Source organism: Meleagris gallopavo, chromosome 4 (genome assembly GCF_905368555.1).
Source record: "Meleagris gallopavo chromosome 4, MGAL_WU_HG_1.1, whole genome shotgun sequence".
NCBI lineage: Eukaryota > Metazoa > Chordata > Aves > Galliformes > Phasianidae > Meleagris > Meleagris gallopavo.
This window is the reverse complement of record NC_139407.1, coordinates 18,599,354-18,615,853: the sequence shown is the minus strand read 5'-3', so window position 1 is coordinate 18,615,853 and position 16,500 is coordinate 18,599,354. Positions and strand designations below refer to the sequence as shown.

The following is a 16,500-nucleotide window of genomic DNA, read 5'->3' as shown; positions in this document are numbered from 1 at the left end:
AAGATCATCTTTTTGCAGTCTGAGCTGCTGCTAATGTATGCTTCATGCGTTTGAGGAGAGAAAGGCATTTTAGTGTCAGCTAAACTAAAGTTGCAGCATGTTCACTCAGGGAACTTTACCACTTCATTCTAAGCTGTTATCTAGCTGATGGTGCTTTGTGTTCTTCTAAGAAGTTGGTATTATCTGATTGGGTCTCGCTTTACAGTATGGATTTTCTTTGAAGGACAGTTGAAACCTTATGGAAGCTTTTGCAAACATATTTGTAGTCATTTCTGTTACTGGTATGGATATATCGTATCTCTTTTTTTCCCAATGATGAGGTTGGTCTTCATGCTCTTCATTTTTGCCATCATCACCTTAGGTAGACTAGGGCTTATGATGACGGGAAGACAAGAGATAGGGCATCTAAATTAGCCCTTAAAACAGAGCCTATTTCTTTGTGACTGTAATGATTAAAAAAGCAGCAATTGTTTCCAACTACAATGCTGTAGAATTTTGTGATATCTCAGTTGCTCCTCTGACAGTTCTGCCCATTACCCAAGGACACACATTTGAAACTTACCTTCTAGTAGTTCACTGAACTACTACAGCTACTTTCACAGAAAAAGAAACTCCATTAGATAGCTGGTGAATCTGAGTCCCATGTCTTTGTTTCTGGCCGGTGTTTATAGGAAAGATGCATCTTGCATTAAATAAAACCACCCCTCTCTGTTGCTTTTTAGCAAATTCCCAAAGACAGAATTAAAAGAGATGCAGCAGTGTTAGGAAGATCCACCAAGAGCAGTACTACAGATAGAAAACAAGGTCTTATGTTCTCTGGGGATCACAGGATGCATATGTCTGATTTTTAAACAAAAAAAAATGCCCTGAGTAGAGAGCAAATACAGTCCCTGAACTGAACCAAACTCATTCTGTGCTAACTGTTGCTTCTGTGGATGCAGTTGTGGGAACTGCTGATTCTGGATGCTTTGAATCTTAAGGAAAAGGCTTTGGATCATTAGAGATGTATTTGCAGAGTTCTTTCACAGCTGCAACTAATCTCATTTCTGTTTTAATTTTAATTCAGCCCTGTTGAACAGCCTGGCTGGAATGCAAGCTAGTGCCTTCTGGCAGATTTCTGTTCAAATAGATCCTTAGTACATACAATTTTATAATATAGGCTGTTGTCAGATCAATGAATATTACAGCTGGATCTAGTTAGTGACTTCGCAAATTGCAAATGATACCGATAGTTTAGAAAATTAAAGTCAGGGTAAATAGTAAATCCTAATTACAGAGTATTTGAGTTATGCCACCCTCTGTTTTCTTTGTAATTTGTGTCTGCCTTACTTAAACAGTAAGCTCACCACAATTTTACATCTGCACTCTGTCACAGAATGAGAAAAGCTAGGGCATATTCCAATTTACCACATTTAATGATGTGAACCACAGTACATACATACACAGAGCAAGTGAAGGCATTGTGTATGCGGGCTGATGAGCTACTAAAGGAGCTTAATATGTCGGAAACAGCACAACCTCCTGTTGTACCCAAATAGAATACCAGTGAGTCCCACACGTATTGGGGTGGCAATTATTTTTGAAAGTGCACTCGTTGTTCAAACAGTGGTATTTGAGACACAACGGTGCTTAAAGGAAGAACATAAATGGTACTATTTTTGTTAGGTGGTTGCCATTTGTTTTAAACTAATGCACTGTCAGTCATGACTGGAACCAAAGAATAATGAGTGGTGTTCTATTTGCAGCTATATGTCAACCAGGGTGCAAACACGGCGAATGCATTGGGCCAAACAAGTGCAAGTGCCATCCAGGATACACTGGAAAAACGTGCAACCAAGGTAAGAAAGTGAAGTCCAAGAAAGAGAATTTGTTTGTGAAATCACAGAAATATTGTTGACCCTTGCAAATGCTGTGTATGTTGCCTGCAGGCATAGGATAACAAACCCATATACCACGTCTGTTATTGCTGTAGCTTCTTTGAAATTGAGACTGACATCTGTAGAGAAAATGGCATCTGCAGTGGGATGATACAAGGAAAACAGTTGCTTTTGTTCAGGTGAAATGAATGAGATTAACATAAAGCGTGTATCCACATGCTGTCCTCAATCTGAATCAAGTAATTTAAATCTTGTGGTCAGGATTGTTATTTCATAAAATCACAGTTCTCGGGTTTTGATAGTGAAATAGTATTTCTTCAATTAAAAATGATTTCTTAAATACTTTATCTTTTTGTTTGTTTGTTTCTAGTCCTGAACTAGGTAGCTTAGCGATAAGCTGCACTGCGTAAATAAGAGTTGAAAAGATGAAGTGTTCTTTCTTTTGAGTTAGCATCTTGGTTCACTGTAGGTTATATTCATCAGATATTCATGCATGGTATTGGTGACAGTGTTGCTGTGGCAGATGTCCGTGAGGTTTTTGAGATTCCTGCTGACAGCAATGTCCCAGACATCTATCAGTCAGATCAAGTCACTACAGCTTATATCAGTTCTACCTCAGATGGCTGTTCCTGGGGTCAGAATATGCATTCTTGACGTGTGCTATTTCCACATTAGGTTGAGACCCAAATGGTGTGTACTTGATGCAGAGTCTGCTTTTGCTGGGAAGATATCTGAATGTATGGCTGGGAAGCGGGCTACAGCACAGCTCAGCCCCACCCCCAGTGTAACAACTGGGTGGATTAGAACTGCAGGCATCCCGTGAAGCCCACTTATGTACAGGATAAATGTGACCCGTGTTACTATACTTTAAAATAGCAACTATTCTGTTCACTCCAGAGGCTATCTTTTTCTTTTCTGTTCCAGAATAATAATTAGTAATAACGAAGTAATGGTATAGGCAGAAGAAATGTTGGAATTTCCCTGTGGAGGTGGAAGTCTTTCTAGGATATGTGAATGGTGCTGGGCTATGAAATGTGAGTTCTAATAAACAGGCTTTACATCTCGTCTGTTCGTGGTCCTCAAAGATAAAGCCATGTTCCAGGGATCAATCCAAGAGAACGATGGAACCTCACAGCAGAACTGTTGCACTGTGACTGTTTGAGGATGCCTGAAGACTGGTCCTTTTCCAGTGGCAATCACAGAATGGCCCGGGTTGGAAGGGACCTCAAGGATCATGAATCTCCAACCCTCCACAACAGGCAGGGCCACCAACCTTCCCATTTAATACTAGATCAGGCACTCACTTCAGGTCACTCAGGAATTAGGATTAGCTGATACTATCTCTCTTATTATGTTGCTATCATCAGCAGCCAAATGGCAGTGAAATTACCCAAATCTTTCAAGTAACTTTAGTATTTCCCTTCTAGCTTTTTAATCCCAGGTTAACAGCCATAAGCAGTTAAAGGGAAAAAAGAAAAGAACATTCTGAAAGAAAATGCCTCATGCCAGCTCTCAAGTTTATAGCAGTAAGAACAAAACTAAAGCTCCTTTCAAAACGTGTTGAACAGTAAATTGATACCAACTCTTCATTAAGACCTGTCTTCATAGATAAATGTGAATAGTTGCAAGCTTGCCATTTTTACAAGTGTATGCAGGTTTCTTCGTGTGACTGGGAAAGGTTGTCTTCATGTGAAGAATATAAAGCATCTGTTTTGCATATTGCAAAGATTTGGTCATTTCGTTTTTTAATTATGCCTTCTTCCCATCATGTGAAGATGAGCAACTGTATTCAAGTCCACCTGGTCAGAACAGTGAAGCACATCTATTCCGCCCCCTGGAGCATCGTTCAAGAAATACACCTTCAAGGGGTGAGACGGTCCCTGTATTTCAGGCAGCGTGCTCCTTCTCCCTGCACGGCTTGAAATGATAATAAATCTCTTGCAAAGGGGTTGGAGGCTAATGGACCAATGGCTGTGATGCAAAGGCTGAACTTGCAGTGTCATTAGCATGCAGAGCAAATAACTGATTGTATTCCCTTGATACCGTGTGTCTGTATTCTAAAATGTCTTGACTCTCCATCACACTTAGTATTGTAACCTGCTTTTGTTTCTTTCCTCTGCTCTTCCTTCAGGATCTGCACTTAATTTATTTCTAAGCTCCTTTGTGAACTCAGAACAATGGGAATTGTTTCTTGGATCAAATAGAGGCAGAAGTTGGTGCTTGCTGGGAATGAAAGCTTGAACTCTTTTTTTATAGTATGAGTGATAGTTAAATCCTTGACTTTGTGTTGGGTTGCTGGTATTCTGTTGTTTCAGTCTGAGTAAACTTGGTATTGAATACCTGACGTGTTTTCTGATTCAAGTTGGCTAGTAGGCAGAAAAAGGCAGAATAGATTTGAGTTCTGCAGCCTTCTGCAGGGACTAATTATAAAGAAAATAGCAGAGTGCACTGTGTCTTCCTAGGAAGTTGTGCTTATGTACTCACCAACTGTTTGCAGGCTGGTTCGGCCTGGTCCGTGCCTAGTGAGGTGGGGGAACCCAGACCATGCTACTGCTGGGTGTGCACCAGAGTTGGTAATTATCCATGATGAAGTGTGAGGCTGTGCAGTGGTCAAAAAAGTCCCCCTAGGTTTGCCAGTGTAGTTCTGTTGTCATTTCCTTGCATTCACATTTTAATTTCTTTTCTTAAAAATTAAATACTTGCACTCAGCAGCTTTGCTTCTGTTATGGAGCTTCTTTCCATAATACCTAAAGCTTTCACCCTGCTTTTATGTGCACGACTGTGTTCTGTTACTTTGAAAGTAAGAATGCTGGTTTTGTACTGTGTAATTTTAGTAACTGTAGTAACATGTCAGCGTCAGCAGTTCAACAGCAAAACTTCAGGTGTGGGACAACAAATGGAGATTCCTGCAAAGAAATTAAAGGGATTCCTAAAGGCCAACGCTATGAAAAGGATTAACATTTTAAATTCCAATGTGAAAATTTAGCCTATGCATTTAATACATCTTAGATAACTTTTTTTTAAAGAGGAAACGACTGCTGTTTTCTCTTTGCCTCTTTTGATGCACTTGTACTGAGATGCCTCTATAGATGTTGTTTGAAGTATGCAGTTGATATCTTTGGGTAAGTAACTTGACCTTTTAAAACCAGCATATATTCAAGAGGTATGTTGCTGTAGCTGATTATTTGACCGCTAACAGGAGCCTGAACCTGTTCTTGAAAAAAACAGTCCTTACTTATAGAACAAGAAACCCATCTGAAGCAGACAGAGTATATTAATAGCAGGAATGTTTCAGTGCTCCTGTTTATGTGCAGTATATCTGGATTCTTCTATGGGAAGCACGCTGTTGCAGATTATGGGAACATGGGGGTAGATAAAGGGAGCTGTCAGCATATTCATACAGGCCTGTCTAAAGAATCTGCAAGACTTGCCAGTAATTATCCAATATACCTGTTAGGAATCTGAGTGTGCTTGCTGTGTGGTTTCCGAGTACGTGCCTGCATTGCTGAAAAGAAGTAAAAGACAAGTTGCACTTCAGGGAAAATAAGAGGGGCTGGGCAGAGCGCTTTAATGCAACCTGCTTGGAATGTGGTTTTGTTTTTAAGTAGCCAGGGCACTGCCAGTGCTGTTTTCCTGAACTGGGGCATTTCTTAGGACTCCATAAGGTTAAAAACATCTTTCAATAGCTGATGTCAAGGGCTGAAGTGAAAGCCCATGACATGTGAGTTTTAGATTTAAGTGGAGCTGTGCTAACTCCTAGCTTATTTCTGATGCCTTGTGACCTTAGCTTTCTGTTATGTCAGCCAAGGTTAAAAAAAATCGACTGTTTAAAGGCACAGGCATTTTATTCACAGCTATGTATTTTTAGACCTGAATCAAAGGGGTCAAAAGCTGATGCGACAGCATTTACTTACAGGCAGAAATAGAATGCAGAGAACAAATAATTTAGTCAAAATTTTGAAAACAAAACCTGTGTGATGTAAAATCCCAATGATTGTTGATGGCACCTGCCTTTTAAGATTAGGTTATTCTCAAGAGTGTCTCTGTTTGTCAATACCTGATCTTTCATTTCTGTACTAAGAATATTTTGTACCAGATGGTGGTGTACTATTCAGGTGGGACTCCAGTTATTTAAGGGTCACAGCGCAATCTGTGCATTATGGAAGGCAGCAGATTTTAAACTGAGAACAGTCATTAATAGCCTTTCAACTTTGATCCGTGTCGTAGTTCTGGAAGCAGCTGTGAGAGTCTGTTCTTAAGGGTAAGAAGTTTTGGAAGTGTAAGCGAGATGTTAGTGCAACTTTAATATCTGTCAGGAGCTACCTGATGTAGGAATTTCCACAGAAGGAAAAAAAGCAGCCTGCTGTGCTACCTAGAGAACTTTGCTTCCCCAAATATTTGCCAGTTAATAATTAAGCATTCTTATGCTTTTTTTTTTTTTCAAGAGTAAAAAATGTAAGAGTAATTGTCCTCCACTGTCATCATCATCTGTTGCTCTTCCATTTGACCTGTGCCTATATTCTATCAACTCTTAGCTGACGATCCCTGTTTCGCAGTGGGAAATGTATATCTCTTCTACATCTGTTTCTCTTTTAACAGAGCAGGTACACTTTATGATTCTGCTATTGGTACCTGCTGGGAGAAGTATGTTCTCCGAGCAACTTCAGAAATGTGTTCAAACTCCTGAAGTGTGAGTTGGGAAGGGAAGGGATGCTGTTTCTGCAATGCATGCTCTGCAGGAAGGTTGCAGAGGTCACTGCTCCTTGTTTCCAAGGCACAGGTTCATCCCTCCTGGCAGCCTTTCCTTGCTGAAGACATGCCTATGCTCACCTAGTCTTCCTCGCTACTGTAGGAGTGCACGTTGCTCTTCAGGCTTCCTAGGAAGATCTTGTTCAGCCTTCCAAAGGGAGAAAGTAGAAACTGTAACCCTTACTATTACCCTGTTCCAGCAGAAGGGGAAACTTGCTGCTCTCCCCAGGACCATGGAAGATGAGGTCGGGTGGAGAAAGGTTGTGGGATGTGGGAGACATTTCTCTGCATGACATCTGCTCTTCCTTGGCTCTGTGAAGATGAAAACGTAGCTCCAAAGATGATAGGTTTTTGTTCACACAAACGCTATTGGAACTCTCAGAAACAACGACATTGTGTTCTCATTTCTAGGCATCAACAGAATCCTTGAGTCTGATTTTGAATCATATCAATGACTTGGAGTCCAGTGTGTTTATTTTTCTCGATTGCTCGACATCACATTGATCATAATGGAAGGGAAAGCCCTCCTCATTTGTAGAATAAACAACTGTGTCCTGAAAAGAATTGCCCTCCAAAACTAAGTGATTGCAACATTTCAGGATGAATTTCACATCTAAACACAGGGAATTTAGAGAATGCCACATACAGCTAATGAGGACCAATATTTTCATCGACTTCCTTTCCGCTGTGAACCCAACTTCTCATTTTCTTTATAGCACAGACCTTGTCTAATTGCTGCCTGTAGTCCGTGAAGTAATCAATGAATTACTGACTAGAGGCTTATTTGTCTATCTGTTTTAATATCTTAACTCTAAACTTTCACACTCAGTCTGTAAAAGCAAGTGTCTTTCTCAGCTGGTGCCTTATAAAGTGACTCCATTTGTGCGCCTACCAATTGCTGGGAGCACCAAAACTTACCTTTCTGCTGTGCTGATTAAGGGGAGACACTTGATGGGAATGTGTTTAAAAGTGGCGATGGCTGTTTGCAAAGTTCCTGGAAATAAGTTGCTGTTATACTGGATACAAGGACCTGTCGTTAGTTAAGTGCTTGCTGGCTGGATTTGTGAATATATTTATTGTGTTCACCTGCGTTGTCATCTTTAGTCATCCATGCACAAATAACTAAGTTCTGTAGTGAATTATTCTGGTCCACCTGATCACATCAACACGTGTTCCTGGAAGAGAATTGTGAAGGAATTCCTGACTCCATCTTTTCTTGTGGGCTTAGTATTTTCAGTTAAAGTCATGAGTTCTGTATTATAAATCTGAAATAATAGCCTTTGGCAATAGTTCTTAAAAATATCACTTTTCTTTCCAAGAGATTGTTTTAAGGAGATTCTCATCAGCTTTTCTGCCTTCTGCTGTAACTGACTTTGAAGCATGACAGTGAATCACCAAATTGCTTTCAGACTCGCCCCAACAGTGACTGCAGCAGTGATATGTGCTTCTTCTCTTCTCTAGAGTTCTGATTTGGGCAGTCTGCGCTTATACATTTGCTAATGAAATTTGCCAGTGCTTAACTTAATGATAGTTCTTTGTTTTTCACTCATTTTTATGGAGAGGTACCTGAGAAACAGAAGTACATACTCCACATGGCAGGAAGACAGAACAGTACTTTGTAGAGTTTGTTCTAGACGTTTGCTGGGCTGCACATGTAAAGCTAATCGCCATATTTTTCCTTCTTTCTCAAGGAACTTGTTTTAACGGGCTTTTCACACATAGTTGCTATGTTTTTTTTTCCCTTCCCCTTCCCTTGTACTCTTTGTTTCAGATCTAAACGAGTGTGGACTGAAGCCCCGGCCGTGCAAACACCGGTGCATGAACACCTACGGCAGCTACAAGTGCTACTGTCTGAACGGCTACATGCTTCTGCCAGATGGAACCTGCTCCAGTACGGCAAGGCTTGGTGCTTTCTTTTTCATCTCCTCAAAGCCCCTGCTTGGGTTTCCCCAGGAAACTTTTGTGAAATTAAGTTGTGTCCCATGCTAGAAGATTTATCTTGCTGGAAATTAGGCAGTTGTACAAATTGAGCTGAGCTGCTTTTTTTTTTTTTTTTTTTCCCCTAATGAAATTAGTCTGAACAAACCAGGAGCAAATAGTTTAATTTTATTAGTTTTATTACAAGCTTTCCCAGAAGCATTCTTCAGAGCTGTAAATCACTGTTAATTGGCCTTCAGGGACAAGTGCTTGCCATTTTCATTGCAGCAAGACACCTGCAGCTCTGTTGTATTACGTCCTTATAAATGTAAAATCATTTAAGCTGCAGATGTTGGTTGTCTGACTGGTGTAAAATCGTACTGTCATCTCTCTGGAGATCAGGATCCTACTTGCTCCCATAAAAGTGGATATTTTGAGTATGTGGAGAGAGAGAGAAGGGAAAAGAAATGACTTTAATTTAAAAGATACTCCTATTTTAAAATGTCGATAATGTCCAGGATGTGTTATATGAAGTATGTACTGGGATTTATTTTCTTCATGAGGGTTACATCCATTACTCGCTACAGTTGTAGGGCTTTTTTTTTCCTTTTGTTGTCATTTTTGGTTTTTGTTGTTGTTTCTTATAACCACGTGCATTTGCTCTTTAAAGCCTGAGTGACTACCTGTGGAATTCTACAGGTGTTTTCTTTACTTCTATCATAACTACTATGTCTCAATTCCACAGAGGTTACAGTGATTTTCTGTTACTGGTCAGTGTCATTATCTAAATGCGTTCCATTATTTGTCCCTAGGTGCCCTTTCTTGCTCAATGGCAAACTGTCAGTATGGCTGTGATGTGCTGAAAGGTGAAGTGCGCTGCCGTTGTCCTTCTCCAGGCCTGCAGCTGGGGCCTGATGGTAGAACCTGCATAGGTAAGTGATCAGTTGCAGATTTAATATTTAATATATATTTTTTCCTCATAGAATTTTCATCCTTACACTGAATGCATTTAAAAAGTTCATCAGGTGTATTTAGAGTGCAATGTAAATGTAGTTTCAAGAGGTGACTAATGAGGATGGAGATGTATTGCTCAGCTATTCTCAAGTGGTCTACATCAGAGATCCCCAGTGCTTTCCTCCAGTCTTGCAGGTTTCACTCGCATCCAAGCCCCTGGCCCTTACTACTCTCTACTGTTCCTGGGTAATTTTAAAGTATTGCTAAAGTCTGAGCAAGAGATGGCTTTCCTTCATGAGTCAAATAACGCTCAATCTCCCTTTTTTGGTACAAAATGATTGGGATGTATTCTTTCTAAGTAGTTTCTCTGTCAAGCTTAAGTTGTGCTAAACCAGTAAATACCTCCAAGAATGACAGTTATTTGTGGCTAGAACTTTGTCTTTTCCTGACATGTGATCAAGCCATTCGCTGTTGGTGAATTTGTCAGCTCCAGGGAGTGTGCAGATACTGCTGCAGTGTAGATGCAGTAGAGAAATAACATTGTAGATGTAGTAAGAAAATTGAAGTGTGCATTGACTGCAGCTCATGAAATCCTAGTTTGAACAGAGTTTGAACGACAGTCGGAAATTTAATGCTTATTTTTAGCAGAGGTTTAAATTCCTCTAGACATTACTCTATTCTTAGTTTAACCTACGGAGATCATTCTCTTGTTAAAATGTTCCTTCCAGCCAACCAGTGTAGAGCAACCAAACAATTCAGGTAGGAAAGCAATTCATTTCAAATAGATAACAAAGAAGTAAAAAAGAATTCAGCAGAGTATTCATTGAAAATAGGGATTGACTAATTAATGACTCTCAACTCAATAAATGTGTGTTCCCTGCTCTTTGGAGTGGGTTTGGTATACATTTTAGCTTTAAAAGGTGTGCAGCTGTATGAAGACTGAAAATCACAATTATTTTCACTGCAAAAGAAAGTCTGATTAGATGTTTTGCTTGTGGATGGAAACTTAAAAATATATCCTTGTAAACTTAAAAAACCAAATTATTTTAAAATCAGCATCATAGTTAGTTAGTACTTGGGTTGGTAATGCGGCCTTATTCACAGCAGGACAGAAGCAATCCTGTTTGTAATCCTGCTTCTCTACTGAACGCTGGCTCTGACAGTCATTGGGTGCTGCTTGTAGTATTTGCCTTAAGAGCAGCCGCTGGCACCAGGTTTGGGAGCGTGCCTGCATTGCAGACCAATGATTCTGAGGTCAGAATGCAAATCACCCCTCTGTGCCCTGGTTTTCATGGGCAGCAGGCGTGAGCCACAGCCTGCTGCAGCAGGCAAAGGGGAACTGCCTTACAGTGTTGGGGCCCAGGTGCAAATTGGCACAGGTCTGTGGGTTTGCAGGAAGCTGCCGTCAGTGTGCTGTGTGAGAGCTGTAGGAGGCCAGCCCTTACCTTCTGTCTTCTGCCTAATGATCAGTGTTATTCCTACCAGTAAACAGCATCCAATCCACTTCCCATGTTACATGCGAGCAGTAGACATGTGTCAGTTTTCAACAAAGTATTGATTAGTAGTTCAGTCCTATACCTTTAGGATATATTATTGCCTTGAAAATTTAACAATGTGACAACATCCAACATGCTAACTTCCTTACATGAATTTGCGAATACGTGAATTTGTACAGAAGGAAGTTCAGGCCTCTCTCACAAGCAGGAGGGTATGAATCACTCAACTTTGTTTTGCAGCCCTGACACTTGCAGCTGAAATATTCCTTTTCAGAAAAAAAATTGCACAGAGAGCAAAATCTCGCTTTCCCATAGATTAAGAGCCTGATAGAGGTGCAGAGCAAAGGCCTGAACTGAGCCCTGCAGATAACTAGCAAACATCAGAAGCAGTGTGCGTCAGAGGCAGCCGTGCGTGGCAGGTCCCTGCATCAGAGAAGAACTAGGTTTCAAGTACTAAGAAGACTTCAGCTCAGTTTTCAAGGGCTACAGAATGAGTGGTAGTGCAAGCAGTTTTTGAGTATCAGCCTGCTTTCCTGCTGAGAGCCCTGCACACTGTGAGAGCAGGCTCTGTTGGCATCTGCCTGATGTACTTAGCATGAAGCAGCAGCTTCAGGGAGCTGAGAGGTGCCATGTGCTGGATGAACATCCCACATCTTCCCAGAGCTCTGTCCTTACCTAGATGTTGCCTGGTGAGACACTACTTTAGGTGCTGCTGGCAGGGCAAATATAAGCCATGCGTCTCAGCACCTTTGATATCTGAAGGTCACCTTACACACATCTCCATGAAAGAGGGATCAGCTACAGTGCAGGGTAAGAACTTGCAAAGCGGCAGACAAAGTGTTCGGACTGTAGTGACCAAGTGGTAGTTGACCCAGAAACATTGCACCTTTGGCCTCAGCTTGAACTCCTTGTTGAGAGCAAGTCCTGAACAGATGAGAGTTTCTGATAAGCTCACTGAGCAGGCCGTGGATTAGGGATGCTTGAGATCTTTATAAAAGCAAGTGACCTTCTATCACATGATGATGTATTTTGAATAGGTACATATGGCCTGTGCTACAGGAACAATGTTTCAGGCATGTTTGAAAAAACAATTACTGGGGTATTTTTTATTATTATTCCTCACCTATATCCAAGTGCTATCTTAGTAACCATGCAGGGCTTAATGGGAGAAAAGTCATACAAGTAGCATGACATAGCTTTTCTTCAGCCAAACACCATTAAGTTTTAAGGATGAATATTTTCGGGCCTTGAAGAAGGCATTCTCTTGTCACTCATAGGGAGTTGGGAAGGCTTCTGGCATGGGAACCATAAGAATCTGGGCATGTGGTTAAGAGCTAAATTGAGGTGACACAGCTAGAAGTGCTTAGGTGTTACTGCTGGCAGACCGCCTTGCATTCAAAATAACAGTTTCAGAAGTACTTTGGCTATTCTTCAGTTTTCACAATGTGAAACATTTCATGTGGGTTGTATAGCTTGCATTTTACCTGTTACTAAGAGTAATGCAGTTCCTCTGTTTCCACAGATATTGATGAGTGTGCTACTGGGAGAGTTGTCTGTCCGCGATTTAGGCACTGCGTCAATACTTTTGGAAGCTACATGTGCAGGTGTCATAAAGGCTTTGATTTAATGTACATTGGAGGCAAATACCAATGCCATGGTAATACCACCATATTTCTTATTTGCATGTAACCAAGGTGTATTTAATAAACTTGAATTAATGGTTTAAAGAGGAATATTTGCATATGGCTGAAATGTTGAAGAAGGTTATTGTAGGTTGCTCTGCATTTGTATTTTAGGAAAGGGTGAGTAATAGAACTAAGTAGACTGAATGTGAAACTGGAAGTTTATGTTTGACTCCTCTTGCAACTGGTTCTCCTGCGAAAGGTAGCGGGAGTGCAGTGCCGGTGCTGCAGGAATTCCTTTCTAAATCTTCATCCCCACAGGTTTCACTGGGCAGAGACAGTTGTAGGTTTGGAGCAGCATGTCAGCTTTGGCTGTGTCTGAGCTGTCATGCAGTTGTGATCCATTGCGTGCCCCAAGATCCGAGAAAAGAACAGTGGCTGGGGTACACCCCTACTCCTTCCAAACCAGGCTGCAAAACCTGCTTACTCTGGAGACAGGTGGGAAAAGGTGAGGGTTGGTAAATAACCTGTCTTTGTCTCCACGCAAGACTGGAATGCAGCTGGTGTATGCCGTTCAACAGAGATGTTCCTGATCCCACTGCCTTAGTTTCTCATTGCCTCAGCCAATTTATGATCCTTTTTCTGAAAAACAAGTAAATAAAAACAATTATGTAGAAACAATAAGGCACTGCTTTATGTTTAAGCATAGTTTTAGAGAGAAGTTTTTGTGCAGAGGCCTAAAACATATAAAGGTCATGTATGTAGTTTCTATCTACACACAATAGGTACAATAAAGAGGAAGTGTTTTATGTAAAAAGGTAGTTTTAATACCTGGGTGTTTAAGAATGTGGATATTCTAGAAGTCACCACATTAACTTCCAGCTTCTTCCATTTCAGTTCTTTTGAATTTCTTGAAATTTGCATTTTTTCATGATCGTGCTACTGTTCATGTTTTTGCAAAGATAAGTAGGAAGAAAGGTTTCTTTTGATTTTTGATGTAACTTTCTGTTGCAGATATAGATGAATGTTCCCTTGGCCAGCACCTTTGTGGTAGTTATTCACGATGTTACAATACGCCAGGATCGTACAAATGCAAATGTAAAGAAGGCTACAGAGACAATGGAACAAACTGCATACGTACGTAAAGCTCCTTTTCCAAAAGAAGTTCTGAAAGTAAATGTGTCCATGAATCTTATGTTGTACCTTTTCAGGTATAACGCTATCAGGCTTAATTTATCACAGCTATTTTTAAAAATTAATGAAGGTCCAGGGAACGTAGTCAGAGTTGTGAGTCTTAGCGTGCTCTGATAAAAATACCTCTCTCTCAGACATTTTCATAATTAGAAAGATATTCATCTCACCCTATTCAGAGCTTCATTCTAGAAGTTGCTTCACAATGAAGACAAGTGAGTAAGTGGGGTAAATCTGGTCAGACAGCACATATTACCCATATGCTGTTATTACGTACACTCTGCAATATGCCCCAGTCAACAGTTTACCATGTCCACTCCCCAGATTTTAGCAGAGCTGAGAGAGGATTTCTCTGGAAGAGCTCCCTGTCAGACAATTCATATTTGTATTAGCAGAAGCAGTCATCCCTCTTGGTACAGAATAGGCCATTCCAGCTCCTTAACATGTGATGTCTCTCAGGACTACACAGCTCTATCTGCACGATCATTTTGAGGACCTGTGTTCATATGTGGGTTCTGGTTGTTGGTGACTCACCCGTCTTTCTAAAGAGCAGTACCACTGCAAACTTGTTTCCTTTGGCTTTAGTCATTATGGCTATGTGCTCTCACTATAGTGATCTTTCACAACACAGATGCTTATATATACATATAAGTTATATATGCTTATATAACTTACGTTATATGTAGACACACTTGACATGTTACTGGGACGTAGTCCTATGATACATTTGATATTTTAATATGCCACAGGGTAAAAACAACAGGCTATTCAAAAGAATGGTAGTAAGCAGACGGAAAACCTTTTAACCTGTTATCTTCAAACAGTTCATTGTTTAACAAACAGTATCTTAATTTTAGCTCTGTGTTATACTTCAAACACTTGTATGTTCACAAAATAAGTAAGTAGAATTCTTACTGGGGCTTTTAAGATCTCCAGTGAGATCAAAAGGTTTATTAACAAATAGTAAAATACAAATAACAAAACAGATGTTCTTGGATTTCATGTCTATAGAAACTCTCCTTATGATATAAATCTAAAATTTGTTACTCTTTATTTATGAAATATTGGGGAAGGTGGTATTGTAGGCAATGTCACTGCATTATAGGTGGAGCTCAGTTCATCTTTTCCTTTTCGTGGAGGATTAAAAAACAAACAAACCTCCATTCACTCATTTTCCTGGTGCTCAGCAAAGAAAGATTTAAAAGACAGCTAGTTGGCTTTGGTTTGTTGTCTATAAAGTGATAAACAGTTGTAGACAAGGAGGAGTGTTTAAAAGAAGTGGAAAGATTTGAAAAGTACTTTCTTAAACCAAAGGTATCTGCCCCTCCATGACTGAAATGGTTGTAACATTGGAGTATTACTAAATTCCCTCTGAGTAAAAATGCGTGCAGTTTTACAGCTTACGAGACACCTTCATGTCCATGCTATTTTACTAACAGCTCATTGTTGACTGAAAGAGAGTTGATGCTTGGGAAGATGTAGGCGCTGTGTGCCTGCCTCTGGTCATGCTAAATCATCTCTAATACACTGTAATGAGAAGTACTCATAATTCAGTAGTGTTGATGCTAAGGTGTGTAATTAGTTAGTGGAAACATTCAGAAGAAGAGGCATTAATTCAGCAGATTCTTCATGTCAGTGAATTATATTCGGAAGTTTCTGGAACGAGGACTCCATTTTGTTCCCGTCTTTATTCTCTTTGCAGTTACTCCTAACATTATGATTGAACCATCTGGTTCATATCACATATTCAAGGGCACCGGTATAACCAGTAGGATTCCTGATGCTGGATGACAAGACAACCCCTCAGTCCACCATGTGTCCTTGCTTTTGTTACAGAAAAGCCGGTGACCAGACCAACAGCTCGACCCACACCTGGGCCAACAACTCGAACCACATCAAGGCCAACAACTCGACCCACACCAAAGCCAACCACTAGGTACATACCTGTGACAACAAGGCCAGTAACAAAACCAGTGACAAAGCCTCCACCTCCAACACCACCTCTACCTACAACGTTAAGACCTACACTGCCACCACAAAGAACTCCTCTGATAACCACCACACATCCTTTGCTTGTTCCTGCTGAAACCACGTCTTCCCAAGGAGCTACAGATGATAACAGGATACAGATAGATCCTCAGAAACCCCGAGGGGATGTGTTCAGTAAGTTGATTTACTTCCCCTTTCATTTATCATAATTGTAGAAATGATTTAGTGTACTGTTTTGGTGTTTTGGAACATTTTATCAATGAGAATGAAGGCATGGAAGTGAAAATGGTCATGCACTAAAGCTGCTTAAATAACTGATTTTATGACCTAACAAAAATGTGTTGAAGAAATTCTGGATTAATTAAACCAAAAATTTCAATTAGTTACATTTTCAGATGAAAATTTTGGAGGGAGAAAGGAAAGCCATTTTGTTTGAAAAAAGAAATATTGAAATATGTAATATAACTCATACTTGTGCAACTCAGGATGGCTCTCAAATCTGATTTTTTTAGACAGTGTATTTCCCTAGCTTTGAGGACGGTAAGAAATAGAATCATGTCAGGTTTCCTGGAGGGTCTGTTTTGTTACTGATATTCCATGAATCCAAACAATCTTTGATATTTATGACTAAGCAACTGTAGAATTACATAAAAATAGCATGGAGGTTAATGGTATGGATGCATCTATGAAAACAGATATGTAAAA

At 40.2% G+C, this 16,500-nt stretch overlaps 2 protein-coding genes across 53 annotated transcripts in view; one reads left to right on the top strand and one right to left on the bottom strand.

Annotated features, from left to right (window-relative positions):
• Nucleotides 1-16,500, top strand: part of NPNT (nephronectin) — a 41,667-nt gene that overhangs the window by 11,928 nt on the left and 13,239 nt on the right. For 2 of the 4 annotated variants that reach the window (XM_085222375.1, XM_085222376.1), the window contains 7 exons: nucleotides 1,746-1,838; nucleotides 3,653-3,745; nucleotides 8,398-8,517; nucleotides 9,356-9,475; nucleotides 12,516-12,650; nucleotides 13,630-13,752; nucleotides 15,643-15,969. In XM_085222375.1, coding sequence (XP_085078501.1) covers nucleotides 1,746-1,838; nucleotides 3,653-3,745; nucleotides 8,398-8,517; nucleotides 9,356-9,475; nucleotides 12,516-12,650; nucleotides 13,630-13,752; nucleotides 15,643-15,969 — 1,011 coding nt within the window. The remainder of the gene's footprint in view (nucleotides 1-1,745; nucleotides 1,839-3,652; nucleotides 3,746-8,397; nucleotides 8,518-9,355; nucleotides 9,476-12,515; nucleotides 12,651-13,629; nucleotides 13,753-15,642; nucleotides 15,970-16,500) is intronic. The other 2 variants (XM_085222378.1, XM_085222377.1) reach the window with 1 other exon arrangement.
• Nucleotides 8,723-16,500, bottom strand: part of TBCK (TBC1 domain containing kinase) — a 137,325-nt gene continuing 129,547 nt past the window's right edge. For 48 of the 49 annotated variants that reach the window (XM_085222360.1, XM_085222349.1, XM_085222344.1 and 45 more), the window contains one exon: nucleotides 8,723-13,257. The gene's annotated coding sequence lies outside the window, so the exon portion shown is untranslated. The remainder of the gene's footprint in view (nucleotides 13,258-16,500) is intronic. The other variant, XM_085222358.1, reaches the window with a different exon arrangement.